Below are 16049 nucleotides of genomic sequence, written 5' to 3' on the forward strand. Positions count from 1 at the left end.
TAGATACAGTGGTTTGCGAAAGTATTCACCCCCCTTGGCATTTTTCCTATTTTGTTGCCTTACAACCTGGAATTAAAATATATTTTTTTGAGGGTTTGTATCATTTGATTTACACAACATGCCTACCACTTTGAAGATGCAAAATATTTTTGGTTGTGAAAAACAAGAAATAAGATAAACAAAAACTGAAAACTGGAGCGTGCATAACCATTCACCCCCCCAAAGTCAATACTTGGTAGAGCCACCTTTTGCAGTAATTACAGCTGCAAGTCTCTTGGGGTATGTCTCTATAAGCTTGGCACATCTAGCCACTGGGATTTTTGCCCATTCTTCAAGGCAAAACTGCTCCAGCTCCTTCACGTTGGATGGGTTCCGCTGGTGTACAGCAATCTTTAAGTCATACCACAGATTCTCAATTGGATTGAGGTCTGGGCTTTGACTAGGAAATTCCAAGACATTTAAATGTTTCCCCTTAAACCACTCGAGTGTTGCTTTAGCAGTATGCTTAGGGTCATTGTCCTGCTGGAAGGTGAACCTGCCGATGTAAAACATCCCCACAGCATGATGCTGCCACCACCATGCTTCACTTTGGGGATGGTGTTCTCAGGGTGATGAGAGGTGTTGGGTTTGCGCCAGACATAGCGTTTTCCTTGACGGCCAAAAAGCTCACTTTTAGTTTCATCTGACCAGAGTACCTTCTTCCATATGTTTGGGGAGTCTCCCACATGCCTTTTGGCGAACACCAAACGTGTTTGCTTTTTTTCTTTAAGCAATGGCATTTTTCTGGTCACTTCTGTAAAGCCCAGCTCTGTGGAGTATACGGCTTAATGTGGTTCTATGGACAGATACTCCAATCTCCACTGTGGAGCTTTGCAGCTCCTTCAAGGTTATCTTTGGTCTCTTTTTAGCCTCTCTGATTAATACCCTCCTTGCCTGGTCCGTGAGTTTTTGGTGGGCGGCCCTCTCTTGGCAGGTTTCTTGTGGTGCCTTATTCTTTCCATTTTTTAATCATGGATTTAATGGTGCTTCGTGGGATGTTCAAAGTTTTGGATATTTTTTTATAACTCATCCCTGATCTGTACTTCTCCACAACTTTGTACCTGACCTGTTTGGAGAGGTCCTTGGTCTTTATGGTGTCACTTGCTTGGTGGTGCCGCTTGCTTAGTGGTGTTGCAGACTCTGGGGCCTTTCAGAACAGGTGTATATATACTGAGATCATGTGACAGATCATGTGACACTTAGATTGCACACAGGTGGACTTTATTTAACTAATTATGTGACCTCTGAAGGTAATTGGTTGCACCAGATCTTATTTAGGGGCTACATAGCAAAGGGGGTGAATACATATGCATGCACCACTTTTTGTTTGTTATTTTTTAGAATTTTTTAAAACAAGTTATTTTTTAATTTCACATCACCAATTTGGGCTATTTTGTGTATGTCCATTACATGAAATCCAAATAAAAATCCATTCAAATTACAGGTTGTAATGCAACAAAATAGGAAAAACCACCAAGGGGGATGAATACTTTTGCAAGGCACTGTATGTACATGAAGGCAGGGTAATCTGACTAGGCAGCAGGATAGATAATAATAAGAGTAAAATAAAGAGTAGTAGCAGCAAATCACCTTTTTTACTTACGGGCCCTTCCCAACAATGCAGAAAGAAAGAAAATGGAGAAATAATTAAAAAAAAATTGACTGAGTGGATAACATAACCCTAACCCAAATCATGATCTCATCCTTGGAATGTATGTTATGTCTCTACAAAGTGAGGTCTCCCAAAAACAGAAAAAGATAGCAACACCCCAAAAATGACAGTGTTTACAAGCTGAAGGGCAATGAAAACATCTCACCTGAGAGAGGACGTTAGAGAGGTGATAGTGAGAGTTATTAGCAGTGTTAGTCTCTCACATGGTAATGAGATCGGCATTCATTCAGATCCCTCTCAATGAGCTCAACTCCCCATGATGCCACCTTAGGGACCATACACTCCTCACCAAATGTTGATTTGACGACATATTTGCGCAGAATCGATTTGCAAATTTCAGACGGCACTCTGTTCAGAGGTGTACCTTAGACCGCTCTCGGCCAGCAAACGCTACCAGTGTGTCCCCCCACCAGCCCACCCACCCACCCACCCACCCACCCACCCACAACAGAGACAAACTTCCAGTCGAAGCTCGCATCCACTTCAAGACCCTGGTGCTTGCCTACGGAGCTGCAAGGGAAACTGTCCCTTCCTACCTTTGGGCTATGTTCAAACCCTACACCCCAACCTGAGCACTCTGTTTTGCCACTTCTGGACTCTTGGCCCTCCCACCCCTACAGGGGTTCAGCTCCTGCTCAGCCTAGTCAAATCTGTTCTCTGTCCTGGCACCCTAATGGTGAAACAAGCTTCCCCCTAACGTCAGGACAGCGGAGGTTCTGCCCATCTTCTGAAAATGTCTGAAACCCTACCTCTTCAAAGAGTATCTTAAATAACCTACTAGTACTGACTTTGCTGATAACTACTTTGTTGATGGAAAATGTACTTACTACGACTGTGATATGTGGTTGTCCCACCTAGCTATCTTGAGATGAACTCGCTCTGGATAAGAACGTCTGCTAAATGAACGTCTGCTAAGGCACAGGCATGCCGAGCCTGACTGAAACATACTGGTTTAGAAAAACGGACACACATTTAAAAAATAAAAATGCTGACTAAGAAACATATGCAAATTAAGTCCAAAATAACACACCATGACAGTCACAACAACCTACACGCACACGCACACACCAACATACACACACCTCCTCCGGCTGTGCCCTCAGAGAATGTGTGTGTGTGTGTGTGTGTAATCATCCTGTGCATTAGTACAGTCGTGGCCAAAAGTATTGAGAATGACACAAATATTAATTCACACAAAGTCTGCTGCCTCGGTTTGTATGATGGCAATTTGCATATACTCCAGAATGTTATGAAGAGTGATCAGATGAATTGCAATTAATTGCAAAGTCCCTCAATGCCATGCAAATGAACTGAATCCCCCAAAAACATTTCCACTGCATTTCAGCCCTGCCACAAAAGGACCAGCTGACATCATGTCAGTGATTCTCTCGTTAACACAGGTGTGAGTGTTGACGAGGACAAGGCTGGAGATCACTCTGTCATGCTGATTGAGTTCGAATAACAGACTGGAAGCTTCGAAAGGAGGGTGGTGCTTGGAATCGTTGTTTTTCCTCTGTCAACCATGGTTAACTGCAAGGAAACACGTGCCGTCATCATTGCTTTGCACAAAAAGGGCTTCGCAGGCAAGGATATTGCTGCCAGTAAGATTGCACCTAAATCAACCATTTATTGGATCATCAATAACTTCAAGGAGAGCGGTTCAATTGTTGTGAAGAAGGCTTCAGGGCGCCCAAGAAAGTCCAGTATGCGCCAGAACCGTCTCCTAAAGTTGATTCAGCTGCGGGATCGGGGCACCACCAGTACAGAGCTTGCTCAGGAATGGTAGCAGGCAGGTGTGAGTGCATCTGCATGCACAGTGAGGCGAAGACTTTTGGAGGATGGCCTGGTGTCAAGAAGGGCAGCAAAGAAGCCACTTCTCTCCAGGAAAAACATCAGGGACAGACTGATATTCTACAAAAGGTACAGGGATTGGATTGCTGAGGACTGGGGTAAAGTCATTTTCTCTGATGAATCCCCTTTCCGATTGTTTGGGGCATCCAGAAAAAAGCTTGTCCAGAGAAAAGGTGAGCACTACCATCAGTCCTGTGTCATGCCAACAGTAAAGCATCCTGAGACCATTCATGTGTGGGGTTGCTTTTCAGCCAAGGGAGTGGGCTCACTCACAATTTTGCCTAAGAACACAGCCATGAATAAAGAATGGTAGCAACACATCCTCCGAGAGCCACTTCTCCCAACCATCCAGGAACAGTTTGGTGACGAACAATGCCTTTTCCAGCATGATGGAGCACCTTGACACCTTGGCAAAAGTGATAACTAAGTGGCTCGGGGGAACAAAACATTGATATTTTGGGTCCATGGCCAGGAAACTCCCCAGACCTTAATCCCATTGAGAACTTGTGGTCAATCCTCAAGAGGCGGGTGGACAAACAAAAACCCACAAATACTGACAAGCTCCAAGCATTGATTATGCAAGAATGGGCTGCCATCAGTCAGGATGTGGCCCAGAAGTTAATTGACAGCATGCCAGGGCGGATTGCAGAGGTCTTGTAAAAAAAAAGGGTCAACACTGCAAATATTGACTCTTTGCATCAACTTCATGTAATTGTCAATAAAATCCTTTGACACTTATGAAATGCTTGTAATTATACTTCAGTATTCCATAGTAACATCTGACAAAAATATCTAAAGACACTGAAGCAGCAAACTTTGTGGAAATTAATATTTGTGTCATTCTCAAAACTTTTGGCCACAACTATACATCTCTACATTAACAATCCTCATGGCTATAGGATGACAGGGCTTTCTGGGAGGCCTTAAATTAGCACTCCGGTGCCGAGTGGAGGGTCACCCCAGGCCAGGCCAGTCTGTCACAAGTCTGCCCCCCACTTCACATCTCCCCCTCGGTCCTCAGCTGTCCACTCACAACGACACAGACACTAGTACTAAACTACACTCAATATTATGACAGTTGAAGGTATTGGAGAGGTATAACAACTCCTAGAGAGTGTAATCAAGAAGTTAGAGCCAGAAGTCTTTGGTATGATATTGCTTCACACATTGCATGTCACTAACATCGCTTAAAGGGTTGACATTCTTCAGAAGCATGTATTTCCTATAGACTTGAGGTGGTAGTGCTCTCTGGTATGTTCAGCATCAATGGCTAGTTCTCACCCTCCTTTCTGTCTCTTTGTGTGTCTGAGCAGCCGTCCCATCGTCCATTGGTGATGTCAGAGTGGACGCCATGCAGAGTCTGAGTCGGCAGGTCAGTGATGTCACAGATCACCCAGGGTTCTGTGGCTCAGGTTGGGGTGTGCAGGAAGACTACAGGAGCACACGGACCTACTCACCCTGCGCACCTCACTCACAGGTACCTGAACATACTGAAACCCTTACTCGCTGACTCCCAATGTCTGTCATTACCTTGTAGTTTAGAACACACTATGGGAGGCGCGCAGTACTACATAGAGCCATGGCTATATGGAACGCAAGCAGTAGAATCTGATTTTAAAAAACTGATAAAAATACACCTTATGGAACAGCGGGGACTGTGAAGAGACACACACACAGGCACAGACACACATACACATGATAAGACACGCACTCTACCCACACGTACACATGGATGTTGTATTGTAAATATGTGATAGTGGAGTAGTGGTCTGAGGGAAGACAATTAATGTGTTCCCTTTCACTTTGTGAAAAGTATTATGAAATGTAATGTCATGTAATATTTTAAATTGTATATAACTGCCTTAATGTTGCTGGACCCCAAAAATTGCCTTGCTTGTCATGATGTGCACAATTAAGTGCTCTGTTTTGCTGTGTACCATTTTTGCTATATAAAATGTTGTGATGTTCACACGCATGTTTTTGCTGTGTGTTTGTTTCAGCATGGCATGCTATACAGGAGTGACAGTGTGGACTACAGAGCTCAGGGTTCAGAGATGGACAGCGGAGTGGAGGCTGGTAGTGACATGACTCCTCCTACTCCTGCCTTCCCCATCTCTCCCCCTACACCTTATGGTAAGAGCCTCCTTCATTGTCTTGGGCCTCTTTTCAAAGGTGTGTGTATGATTGCATATGATGGTGCTTGTGATCGTTGCTGAATGACTGCATTCTGAACCTCATCTCTTCTATCTTTCCACAGTGAAAAACATGCCGGAATTCCCTCACCTGAGGCAATCTCCGTCTCCCAGCATGCAATCCTTCGGAGCTTACAGGATGGATCAGGGTAGGTCATGGCTGTGTGTATCACAGAACTAACATTCTCATGAATTAATTCTTCATTCAAATGAAGTGAGATAAATGTTTAAATATATTCCATAATTCAATGGTCTGGTAAGACGAGGGGCGGCAGTGTGTGTCTATTTGTCGATAACAGCTGGTGTGCAATGTCTAATATTAAAGAAGTCTCAAGGTATTGCTCGCCTGAGGTAGAGTACTTAATGATAACCTGTAAACCATGCTATCTACCAAGAGAGTTCTCATCTATATTATTTGTTGTCGTCTTTTTACCACCACAAACCGATGCTGGTGCTAAGACCGCACTCAACGAGCTGTATAAGGCCATAAGCTAAAAAGAAAATGCTCATCCAGAAGCGGCGCTCCTAGTGGCCCGGGGACTTTAATGCAGGCCATCTTAAATCCGTTTTACCTAATTTCTACCAGCAGTTCACATATGTAACCAGAGGAGAAAAAAAAATGTAGACCACCTTTACTCCACACACATAATTCTGACCATAATTCCATCCTCCTGATTCCTGCTTACAAACAGAAACTAAAGCATGAAGTACCAGTGACTCACTCAATATGCTACAGGACTGTTTTGCTAGCACAGACTGGAATATGTTCCGGGGTTCATGCAATGGCATTGGGGAGTATACCACCTCAGTCACCGGCTTCATCAATAAGTGCATCTACGCCGTCATCCCCACACTGACCGTACATACATTTCCCAACCGGAAGCCATGGATTACAAGCAACATCTTCACCGAGCTAAAGGCTAGAACTGTTGCTTTCAAGGAGCAGGACACTAATCCGGATGCTTGTATTAGCAGTTGACGTTATTCTTCTATAACACAGACCACGAATCAGAACAGGGGGAGAAAAATATATTTAATCAAAGAGAACAAATCATAGTTGTTATGCTGGAAAGTAGATGGCAGATTTCATTCTTCCCTGTCCTCAATGTTTTCTCCACTGAACAAAGAGACAGGATGTAGCTTATAACCCAACCCTAGCCGGTGGTTGACCAATTAGAATTCCTTGCAGTAAAATTGGGCCAGTGGCCAAATAACAAGTATCCCGTTTCAGGCTCAATGTATAGACAATTCAGACAAATGACAACTTGCCACATGTAGCTATGAGTCCAGTACGGAAATTCCTCCCGTGTCCCTGACCCATTAATCTTCAGTTCCCTATTAAAGAAACAACTATTTCCATTGATCATTAATTCCGTCATTGTAAATAAAAATTTGTTCTGACTTGCCTAGTTAAATAAAAGTAAAAAAACGAAAACAAAAAACAAATCCCTATTACAGAAAAACAACTATTTCCATTGATCGTTAATTCCCTCTTGACCTTACATCCTCTTCGTTGTGTATTTATCTTTGAATATTCTTACACGTATAAGAAATCCCGCTACGCCCTCAGACGAACAATCAAACAGGCAAGCGTCAATACAGGACTAAGATTGAATCCTACTACACTGTCTCTAATGCTCGTCGGATGTGGCAGGGCTTGCAAACTATTACGGACTACAAAGGGACGCGAGCGTACCAGATGAGCTGAATGCCTTTTGTACTCGCTTCGAGACAAGTAACACTGAAGCAGGCATGAGAGCACCAGCTGTTCTGGACGACTGTGTGATCACGCTCTCCATAGCCGATGTGAGCAAGACCTTTAAACAGGTCAATATTCAGAAAGCTGACCGAGTCTGTAATACCTACATGTTTCAAGCAGACCACCATAGTCCCTGTGCCCAAGAAAGCGAAGGTAACCTGCCTAAATAATTACCACCCCGTAGCACTCACATTGGTAGCCATGAAGTGCTTTGAAAGGATCGCCAGGGTCCCCTGCTACCGCTGGCTCGTCGGGCTTTCATGCCTTCACCGGATCGCCAGGCTCCCTTGCTTCCACAGGCTCATCAGGCTCTCATGCCTCAGCTGGATCACCAGGCTCCCCTGCCTCAGCCGGTGTGTCAGGTTCCCACTCCCCAGCTGGCAACAAGTTCCCGCGCATCAGCAGGGGTGACCGGTCCGCTCCTGATCCCCGGGATCGTCCCTTTGGTTGGCGTCCTGCGGCTGGAGCCGAACGCGCCAGGGAGGGGGTACCGTCACGTATGCTCTCTCTGGCGCTCTAGATCGCCATGCTCCTGCGTCTCAGCCGGACTGACAAGTTTCCCGCGCTTCAGCAGAGGTGACCAGTCCGCTCCTAATCCCTGGGATCGTCATTTAGGTCGGCATCCTGCAGCTGGAGCCGCGTGTCGGGGAGGGGGAACTGTCACGTGTGCTCCCTCTCCGGCCTCTAGGTCACCAGGGTGCTCATTAAGGCGCACACCTGTCACCATCGTTATGCGCACCTGCGTGTCATCAGACTCACCTGGACACCATCACTTCCCTGATTCCCTTCCCTATATATGTCACTCCCTTTTGTTCCAATCCCAGGCGTCATTGTTGCTGTTTCATGTCTATTCGTTGTTCGTGTTTCTTGTTTTGTATTATGTTCCGTTTATTTATCAAAGCACTCACTCCTTGCACTTGCTTCCCGACTCTCAGTGCATATCGTTACAGGCTGTAGTGGAGCGGGTCGAGAGTTTCACGTTCCGTGGTGTCCACATCATCAACAAACTATCATGGTCCAAACACACCAACACAGTCGTGAAGAGGGCACTACAACACCTTTTCCCCCTCAGGAGACCAAAAATATTTGGCATGGGTCCCCAGATCCGCAAAAAGTTCTACAGCTACATCACGGAGAGCATCTTGACCGATTGCATCACCGCCTGGTATGGCAATTGCTCGGGATCTGACGGTAAGGCGCTACAGAGGGTAATGCGTACGGCCCAGTACATCACTGGGGCCACTCTTCCTGCCATCCAGGACCTATATACTAGGCGGTGTCAGAGAGCCCAAAAAATTGGCAAAGACTCCAGCCACCCAAGTCATAAACTGTTCTCTCTGCTACCGCACGGCAAGCGGTACCGGAGCGCCAAGTCTAGGACAAAAAGGCTCCTTAACAGCTTCCACCTCCAAGCCATAAGACTGCTGAACAATTCATCAAATGCCCCCCCCCCCCCCCCCCCGTGCTGCTGCTCGCTGTTTGTTGTCTAGGCATTGTCACTTTACCCCTACCTTTTTTTACTTTAGTTTATTTAGTAAATATTTTCTTTACTCTATTTCTTTAACTGCATTTTTGGTTAAGGGCTTGTAACTAAGCATTTCAAGGTAAGGTCTACACCTGTTGTATTCGGCGCATGTGACAAATACAATTTGATTTGATTACAGCAGTACTCAAAATATACTTTTATTTTCAGAGTACAGTACAATCCATAGAAATACCACTAATCTCTACATAAAGTGAATGGATATATTGAAATGTCAGGCCATTGTGAGGGGAATGTATCATGTGGCACTTGACCTTTGACAAAGCCATTTGATTGGAGGAGTCACACGATAGGGCAGTGGAACAATGGATATGTGGTCTATGTAGGGAAGTGAAGACATTAGAAGTGGAGTCTATTCCACTCATTCTCTCTCATCCTCCTCTCCCTCTTTACTTTATCTCTCACTCTATTAAAGACAGAAAGTGGGTGTCAGAGAAAGAGAGTGTGTGAGAGAAATAGCTCTAGGAGACAGAGCCCAGTGATGAGGGTTTGAATTCAAGTAAGTGGTTTACGTGTATTCATTGTTCATCACTGCTTTTGACTATCATGAGAACTTCTTTCGGAATGTAATCGACCATAGCCCTTTTAGGTGTACGTTATGTTTATGTGTTTATATCTGGTTGTCTTTGTTTTTCCTGTGGTATTGCACCATTGCTGGTCACTTTTCCATAACGAATGTATGATCCCTGCCTGTAGTTGGGGATTTTGTGGTGGTTGGAGGCAGTGCACTAAACAAAGCCTTCTTATGGACTGCCTCCTTTCCCTGGGGGTTCCATACAAGTCTCTCTCCTCCCATGGTCGGTTTGGAGAACGTCTATGTGGTTTCAGTACTGAAAAGAAACAGTTTTTTATAGCACAGTGGCGAAGCCTTGAATGACTCAAACAGTAAAAAATGTTGTTTGTGCGTAGCCTTGTTGTGGTCTTAAATTTTTCTCAGTGGTGGAACACACCCAGTTATAAATGTGGTTGTTCTCAGAGATTGGGAGTGATGTTTTGGTTTATCATCTACTGGCATACATCTTAAACCATCCTTTTAGAGTATAGAGACATAATCAGACATGGCATAGGTCCCTTCTGTGGTTCCCTCCCTCCGAAACAAGTCATAAAGAGGGTTTTTGTTCCAAATCCAGTTGAGCAGTTGGCAGGGTTTTGCCCTCCTGTTGTGACTGTGGGTCATCGATGATATCAGAGGTTACACTCACACACACAAAGTGAGACTCATAGAGGTGACCTTCATGTTCGTCTCTTTGTCCCTGTCTGACCCCCACCAGCCTGTTGTCATGGTGATCTGTGTCAGAGGGGTTGTGAGAGTGACAGCACCCCCAGACTGATCTGTGGCCCCACTGTGCCCACTTTGCCCAAGCACGCACCGTGTATAGAATCACCGCATTCTGACGTGCCACGTAACCATGGTTACACAGGGTCGAGGAATCGAGGTGCACAAAAACAATTTTCTTTCCCCAGTGAAAGTACCTCTGTGTCAAAAGAAGGGTCGAGGGACAAAAAGAAACCAGTACCCTTCTTTCTCGTTTCGTTGTCTGCCTTGTCCTCCACATTCCCATAGAGGTAACTGGGAACCCATGGAAACATCAGTCAGTCACTGAGCTGTATGGACTCTGTGGACTGGAAACATGTGGTTTCAGGTTCTGGGGGCAGGCACATTTTTATTACATTTTTATTTCACCTTTATTTAACCAGGTAGGCCAGTTGAGAACAAGTTCTCATTTACAACTGCGACCTGGCCAAGATAAAGCAAAGCAGTGCAACAAAAACAACAACACAGAGTTACACATAAACAAACGTACAGTCAATAACACAATAGAAAAATCTATGTACAGTGTGTACAAATGTAGAAGAGTAGGGAGGTAAGGCAATAAATAGGCCATAGAGGCGAAATAATTACAATTTAGCATTAAAACTGGCGTAGATGTGGATGTGCAGATGATGATGTGCAAGTAGAAATGCTGGGGTGCAAAAGAGCAAGAGGTAAGTAACAATAGGGGGATGAAGTAGTTGGGTGTGCTATTTACAGATTGGCTATGTACAGGAACAGTGATCGGTAAGCTGCTCTAACAGCTGATGCTTAAAGTTAGAGAGGGAGATTTAAGACTCCAGCTTCAGTGATTTTTGCAATTCGTTCCAGTCATTGGCAGCAGAGAACTGGAAGGAAAGTAGGCCAAAGGAAGTGTTGGCTTTGGGGATGAAGAGTGAAATATACCTGCTGGAGCGCATGCTACGGGTGGGTGTTGCTATGGTGACCAGTGAGCTGAGATAAGGTGGGGCTTTACCTCGCAAAGACCTATAGATGACCTGGAGCCAGTGGGTTTGGCGACAAATATGTAGTGAGGGCCAGCCAACGAGAGCATACAGGTCGCAGTGGTAGGTAGTATATGGGGCTTTGGTGACAAAACGGATGGCACTGTGATAAACTACATCCAGTTTGCTGAGTAGAGTGTTGGAGGCTATTTTGTGAATGATATTGCCAAAGTCTAGGATCGGTAGGATAGTCCGTTTTACGAGGGAATGTTTGGCAGCATGAGTGAAGGAGGCTTTGTTGCGAAATAGGAAGACGATTCTAGATTTAATTTTGGATTGGAGATGCTTAATGTGAGTCTGGAAGGAGAGTTTACAGTTTAACCAGACACCTAGGCATTTGCAGTTGTCCACATATTCTAAGTCAGAACCGTCCAGAGTAGTGATGCTAGTCGGGCGGGAGGGTGCGGGCAGCAATCGGTTGAAGAGCATGCACTTAGTTTTACTAGCACACACTGAACTTTATCTGAGAAGTAGTTGGTGAACCAGGCTAGTCAGTCATTTGAGGAGCCAAGTCTATTGAGTCTGCCAATAAGAAAGCGGTGATTGACAGAGTCGAAAGCCTTGGCCAGGTCGATGAAGACGGCTGCACAGTACTGTATTTTATCGATGACGGTTATGATATTGTTTCAGACCTTGAGCGTGGCTGAGGTGCACCCATGACCAGCTCGGAAACCAGATTGCGGAGAAGGTACGGTGGGATTCGAAATGGTCGGTGATCTGTTTGTTAACTTGGCTTTCGAAGATTTAAAAAAGCAGGGCAGGATGGATATAGGTCTACAACAGTTTGGGTCTAGAGTGTCTCCCCCTTTGAGTAGGGGGATGACTGCGGCAGCTTTCCAATCTTTGGGGATCTCAGATGATACGAAAGAGAGGTTGAATATGCTAGTAATAGAGGTTGCAACAGTTTCGGCATAATTTTAGAAAGAGACAGTCCAGAATGTCTAGCGCAGCTGATTTGTAGGGATCCAGATTTTGCAGCTCTTTCAGAACATCAGCTGTCTGGATTTGGGTGAAGGTGAAGTGGGGGGGGGGACTTGGGCAAGTTGCTGCATGGGGTGCTGAGATGTTGGCCGGTGTAGGGGTAGCCAGGTGGAAAGCATGGCCAGCCGTAGAAAAATGCTTATTGAAATGATCGATTATCGTAGATTTATCGGTGGTGACAGTGTCAGAGACCTGTACATTACCGTGGTAATTACTGCATCACAATACCAGGAAGCCAGTCAGGTTTCTATGGCTAGACACCTGTCAGGGTTTCCAGAGCTTTGATTGATGAAATAAAAGCTTTACTCAATTATGTCTGGGGACTTTTAATTTCTGCTTGAATGAATTAGTCTGATTTGTTGACTCAGTGCCACTGCCTGCCAGGCAGCAGTAAGGCCTGCCAGGGAGAGTAATCTGCTCCGTACTGAACAGATCGACGAATGGCTGCTGTACTGTTGAGCTAGCAGCAGACTGACTTACTGACTGACTGACTGGAGAATGATTTAACTAACACCACTGCTGACTGCTCTGTTTGGTATTGGATGTACTCTATTATACTGCACCTGGGGGGTGAGTGCTTTTATTTGACTGAAATTCTTAAGGTTATGATTAAGAGTTTAGGCATTTTTGCCCAGTTTTTGTTCATGTGATATCCAGTTGTTTTTGAGAAATTGGATCTGTATTTATTTTGGAGTGTTGGTCAATAGACGGTCTGAAACATGCAAATAAGAAAATGCTAATGTTAAACGAGGCAGTGTCAGAGGACGGCCCTAAAAATCTCCAAATGCTCATGTTACATGTGCAATCAGAGGAAAAAAAACTCTAGACCACCTTTACTCCACACACAGAGACGCGTACAAAGCTCTCCCTTGCCCTCCATTTGGCAAATCTGACCATAACTCTATCCTCCTGATTCCTGCTTACAAGCAAAAACTAAAGCAAGAAGTACCAGTGACTCGCTCATAGGGAAGTGGTCAGATGACGCAGATGCTAAGCTACTGGACTGTTTTGCTATCACAGACTGGAATATGTTCCGGGATTTTTCCGATGGCATTGAGGAGTACACCACATCAGTCACTGGCTTCATCAATAAGTGCATCAATGACGTTGTCCCCACAGTGACCGTACGTACATACCCCAACCAGAAGCCATGGATTACACGCAACGTCCGCACTGAGCTAAAGGCTAGAGCTGTCACTTTCAAGGACTCTAACACGGATGCTTATAAGAAATCCCACTAAGCCCTCCGACGAACCATCAGGCAAAGCGTCAATACAGGACTAAGATTGAATCCTACTACACTGGCTCCAATGCTCATCGGATGTGGCAGGGCTTGCAAACTATTACAGACTACAAAGGGAAGCACAGCCGTGGGCTTCCCAGTGACACGAGCCTACCAGATGAGCTAAATGACTTCTACTTCTGTAACCATGAAGTGCTTTGAAAGGCTGGTCATGGCTTACATCAACACCATTATCACAGAAACCCTAGACCCACCGCAATTTGCATACCGCCCCAACAGATCCACAGATGAATCAATCTTTATTGCACTCCAAACTGCCCTTTCCCACCTGGACAAAAGGAACACCTACACGAGAATGCTATTAATTGACTACAGCTCAGCATTCAACACCATAGTGCCCTTAAAGCTCATCATTAAGCTAAGGACCCTGGGACTACACACCTCCCTCTACAAATGGATCCTGGACTTCCTGACGGGCTGCCCCCAAGTGGTAATGGTAGGTAACAACACATCTTCCACATTGATCCTCAACACGGGGGCCCCTCAGGGGTGCGTGCTCAGTCCCCTCCTGTACTCCCTGTTCACCCATGACTGCATGGCCAAGCATGACTCCAACACTATCATTAAGTTTGCAAACGACACAACAGTGGTAGGCCTGATCATAGACAATGATGAGACAGCCTATAAGGAGGAGATCAGAGACCTGGCCGTGTGGTGCCAGAATAACAACCTCTCCCTCAACGTGATTAAGACAAAGGAGATGATTGTGGACTACAGAAAAAGGAGGGCTGAGCACGCCTCCATTCTCATCGACAGGGCTATAGTGGAGCAGGTTGAGAGCTTCAAGTTCCTTGGTGTCCACATCACCAACGAACTACCATGGTCCAAACTCACCAAGACAGTTGTGAAGAGGGCACCACAATGCCTATTCCCCCTCAGGAGACTGAAAAGATTTGTCAATGGTCCTCAGATCCTCAAAAATGTCTACATCTGAACAATCAAGAGCATCCTGAATGGTTGCATCACCGCCTGGTATGACAACTACTCGGCCTCCGACCGCAAGGCATTACAGAGGGTAGTGTGTACGGCCCAGTACATCACTGGGGCCAAGCTTTCTGCCATCCAGGACCTCTATACCAGGCAGTGTCAGGACGGCCCTAAAAATCTCCAAAGACTCCAACCACCCTAGTCATAGACTGTTCTCTCTGCTACCGCACGACAAGCGGTACCAGAGCGCCAAGTCTAGGCCTAAAAGGCTTCTTTAACAGCTTCTACCCCCAGCTAATCAAATGGCTACCTGGACTATTTGATTTTATTATATTTTCTTCTTTTTTTTCTTTAAACTGCATTGTTGGTTAAGGGCTTGTAAGTAAGAATTTCACGGCTGTATTCAGCGTATGTGAAAAATCTAATTTGATTTGAAAGATGTTTAGTGCATTCTAGCCCTAGTCCTTGAATGTATTTATCCAATATGTGTCTTTTGTCATGTATGCCCTCTCACACCCCCACAGAGCCTCATGGTTACTTAGAGATGATTGGTCACCTTCCCCAGTCCACAGTTGAGGGCCTACCAGACTCCTCCTCCAGCAGCCATAGGTCCTTTGGCTCCTCTCGCTCCGCCTTCACAAGTGGGACGCTCCAAAGGACAGACAGGTATAGCCAATCACAAACAAGCCTTTCACATAATTATTAGAAGCCTAGCTCATGTTTATTCAAAGGTAATTTCTTTGAATATTGTAGATGGTTATGGACCCAATCACTTAGATTTTTATATATACTGAAGAAAAATACAAATGCAACATGTAAAGTGTTGGTCCCATCTTTCATGAGCTGAAATAAAGATCCAATAAATTTTCCACATGCACAAAAAGCATATTTCTCTAAAATTTTGGACACAAATTTGTTTAAATCCCTGTTAGTCAGCATTTCCCTTTTGCCAAGATAATCGATCCATCTGACAGGTGTGGCATATTAAGAAGCTGATTAAACAGCATGATCATTACACAGGTGAATCTTGTGCTGGGGACAATAAAAGGCCACTCTAAAATGTGCAGTTCTGTCACATAACACATTGCCACATGTCTCAAGTTTTGAGGGAGCGTGCAATTGGCATGCTGATGGCAGGAACGTCCACCAGAGCTGTTGCCAGATAATTTGATGTTCATTTCTCTACCATAAGCCACCTCCAACGTAATTTTAGAGAATTTGGCAGTACATCCAACCAGCCTCACAACTGCAGACCATGTGTAACCATGCCAGCCCAGGACCTATACATTTGGCTTCTTCCCCTGCGGGATATTCTGAGACCAGCCACCCGGGCAGCTGATGAAACTGAGGAGTACTTCTGTCTGTGATAAAGCCCTTTTGTAGGGAAAAACTAATTCTGATTGGCTGGGCCTGGCTCCCAAGTGGGTGGACCTATGGCCTCCCCTGCCCAGTCATGTGAAATCCAT

General features: G+C 45.2%; 1 protein-coding gene across 4 annotated transcripts in view; it reads left to right on the top strand.

Annotated features, from left to right (window-relative positions):
* LOC106569166 (tensin-3) overlaps window positions 1-16049 on the top strand; it is a 75380-nt gene that overhangs the window by 35935 nt on the left and 23396 nt on the right. For 3 of the 4 annotated variants that reach the window (XM_014140218.3, XM_014140219.3, XM_045694166.2), the window contains 4 exons: window positions 4876-5039; window positions 5563-5695; window positions 5820-5903; window positions 15108-15249. In XM_014140218.3, the coding sequence (XP_013995693.2) occupies window positions 4876-5039; window positions 5563-5695; window positions 5820-5903; window positions 15108-15249 (523 nt within the window). The remainder of the gene's footprint in view (window positions 1-4875; window positions 5040-5562; window positions 5696-5819; window positions 5904-15107; window positions 15250-16049) is intronic. The other variant, XM_082960897.1, reaches the window with a different exon arrangement.

Source organism: Salmo salar, chromosome 14, assembly GCF_965601325.2.
Source record: "Salmo salar chromosome 14, fSalSal1, whole genome shotgun sequence".
Taxonomy (NCBI): domain Eukaryota; kingdom Metazoa; phylum Chordata; class Actinopteri; order Salmoniformes; family Salmonidae; genus Salmo; species Salmo salar.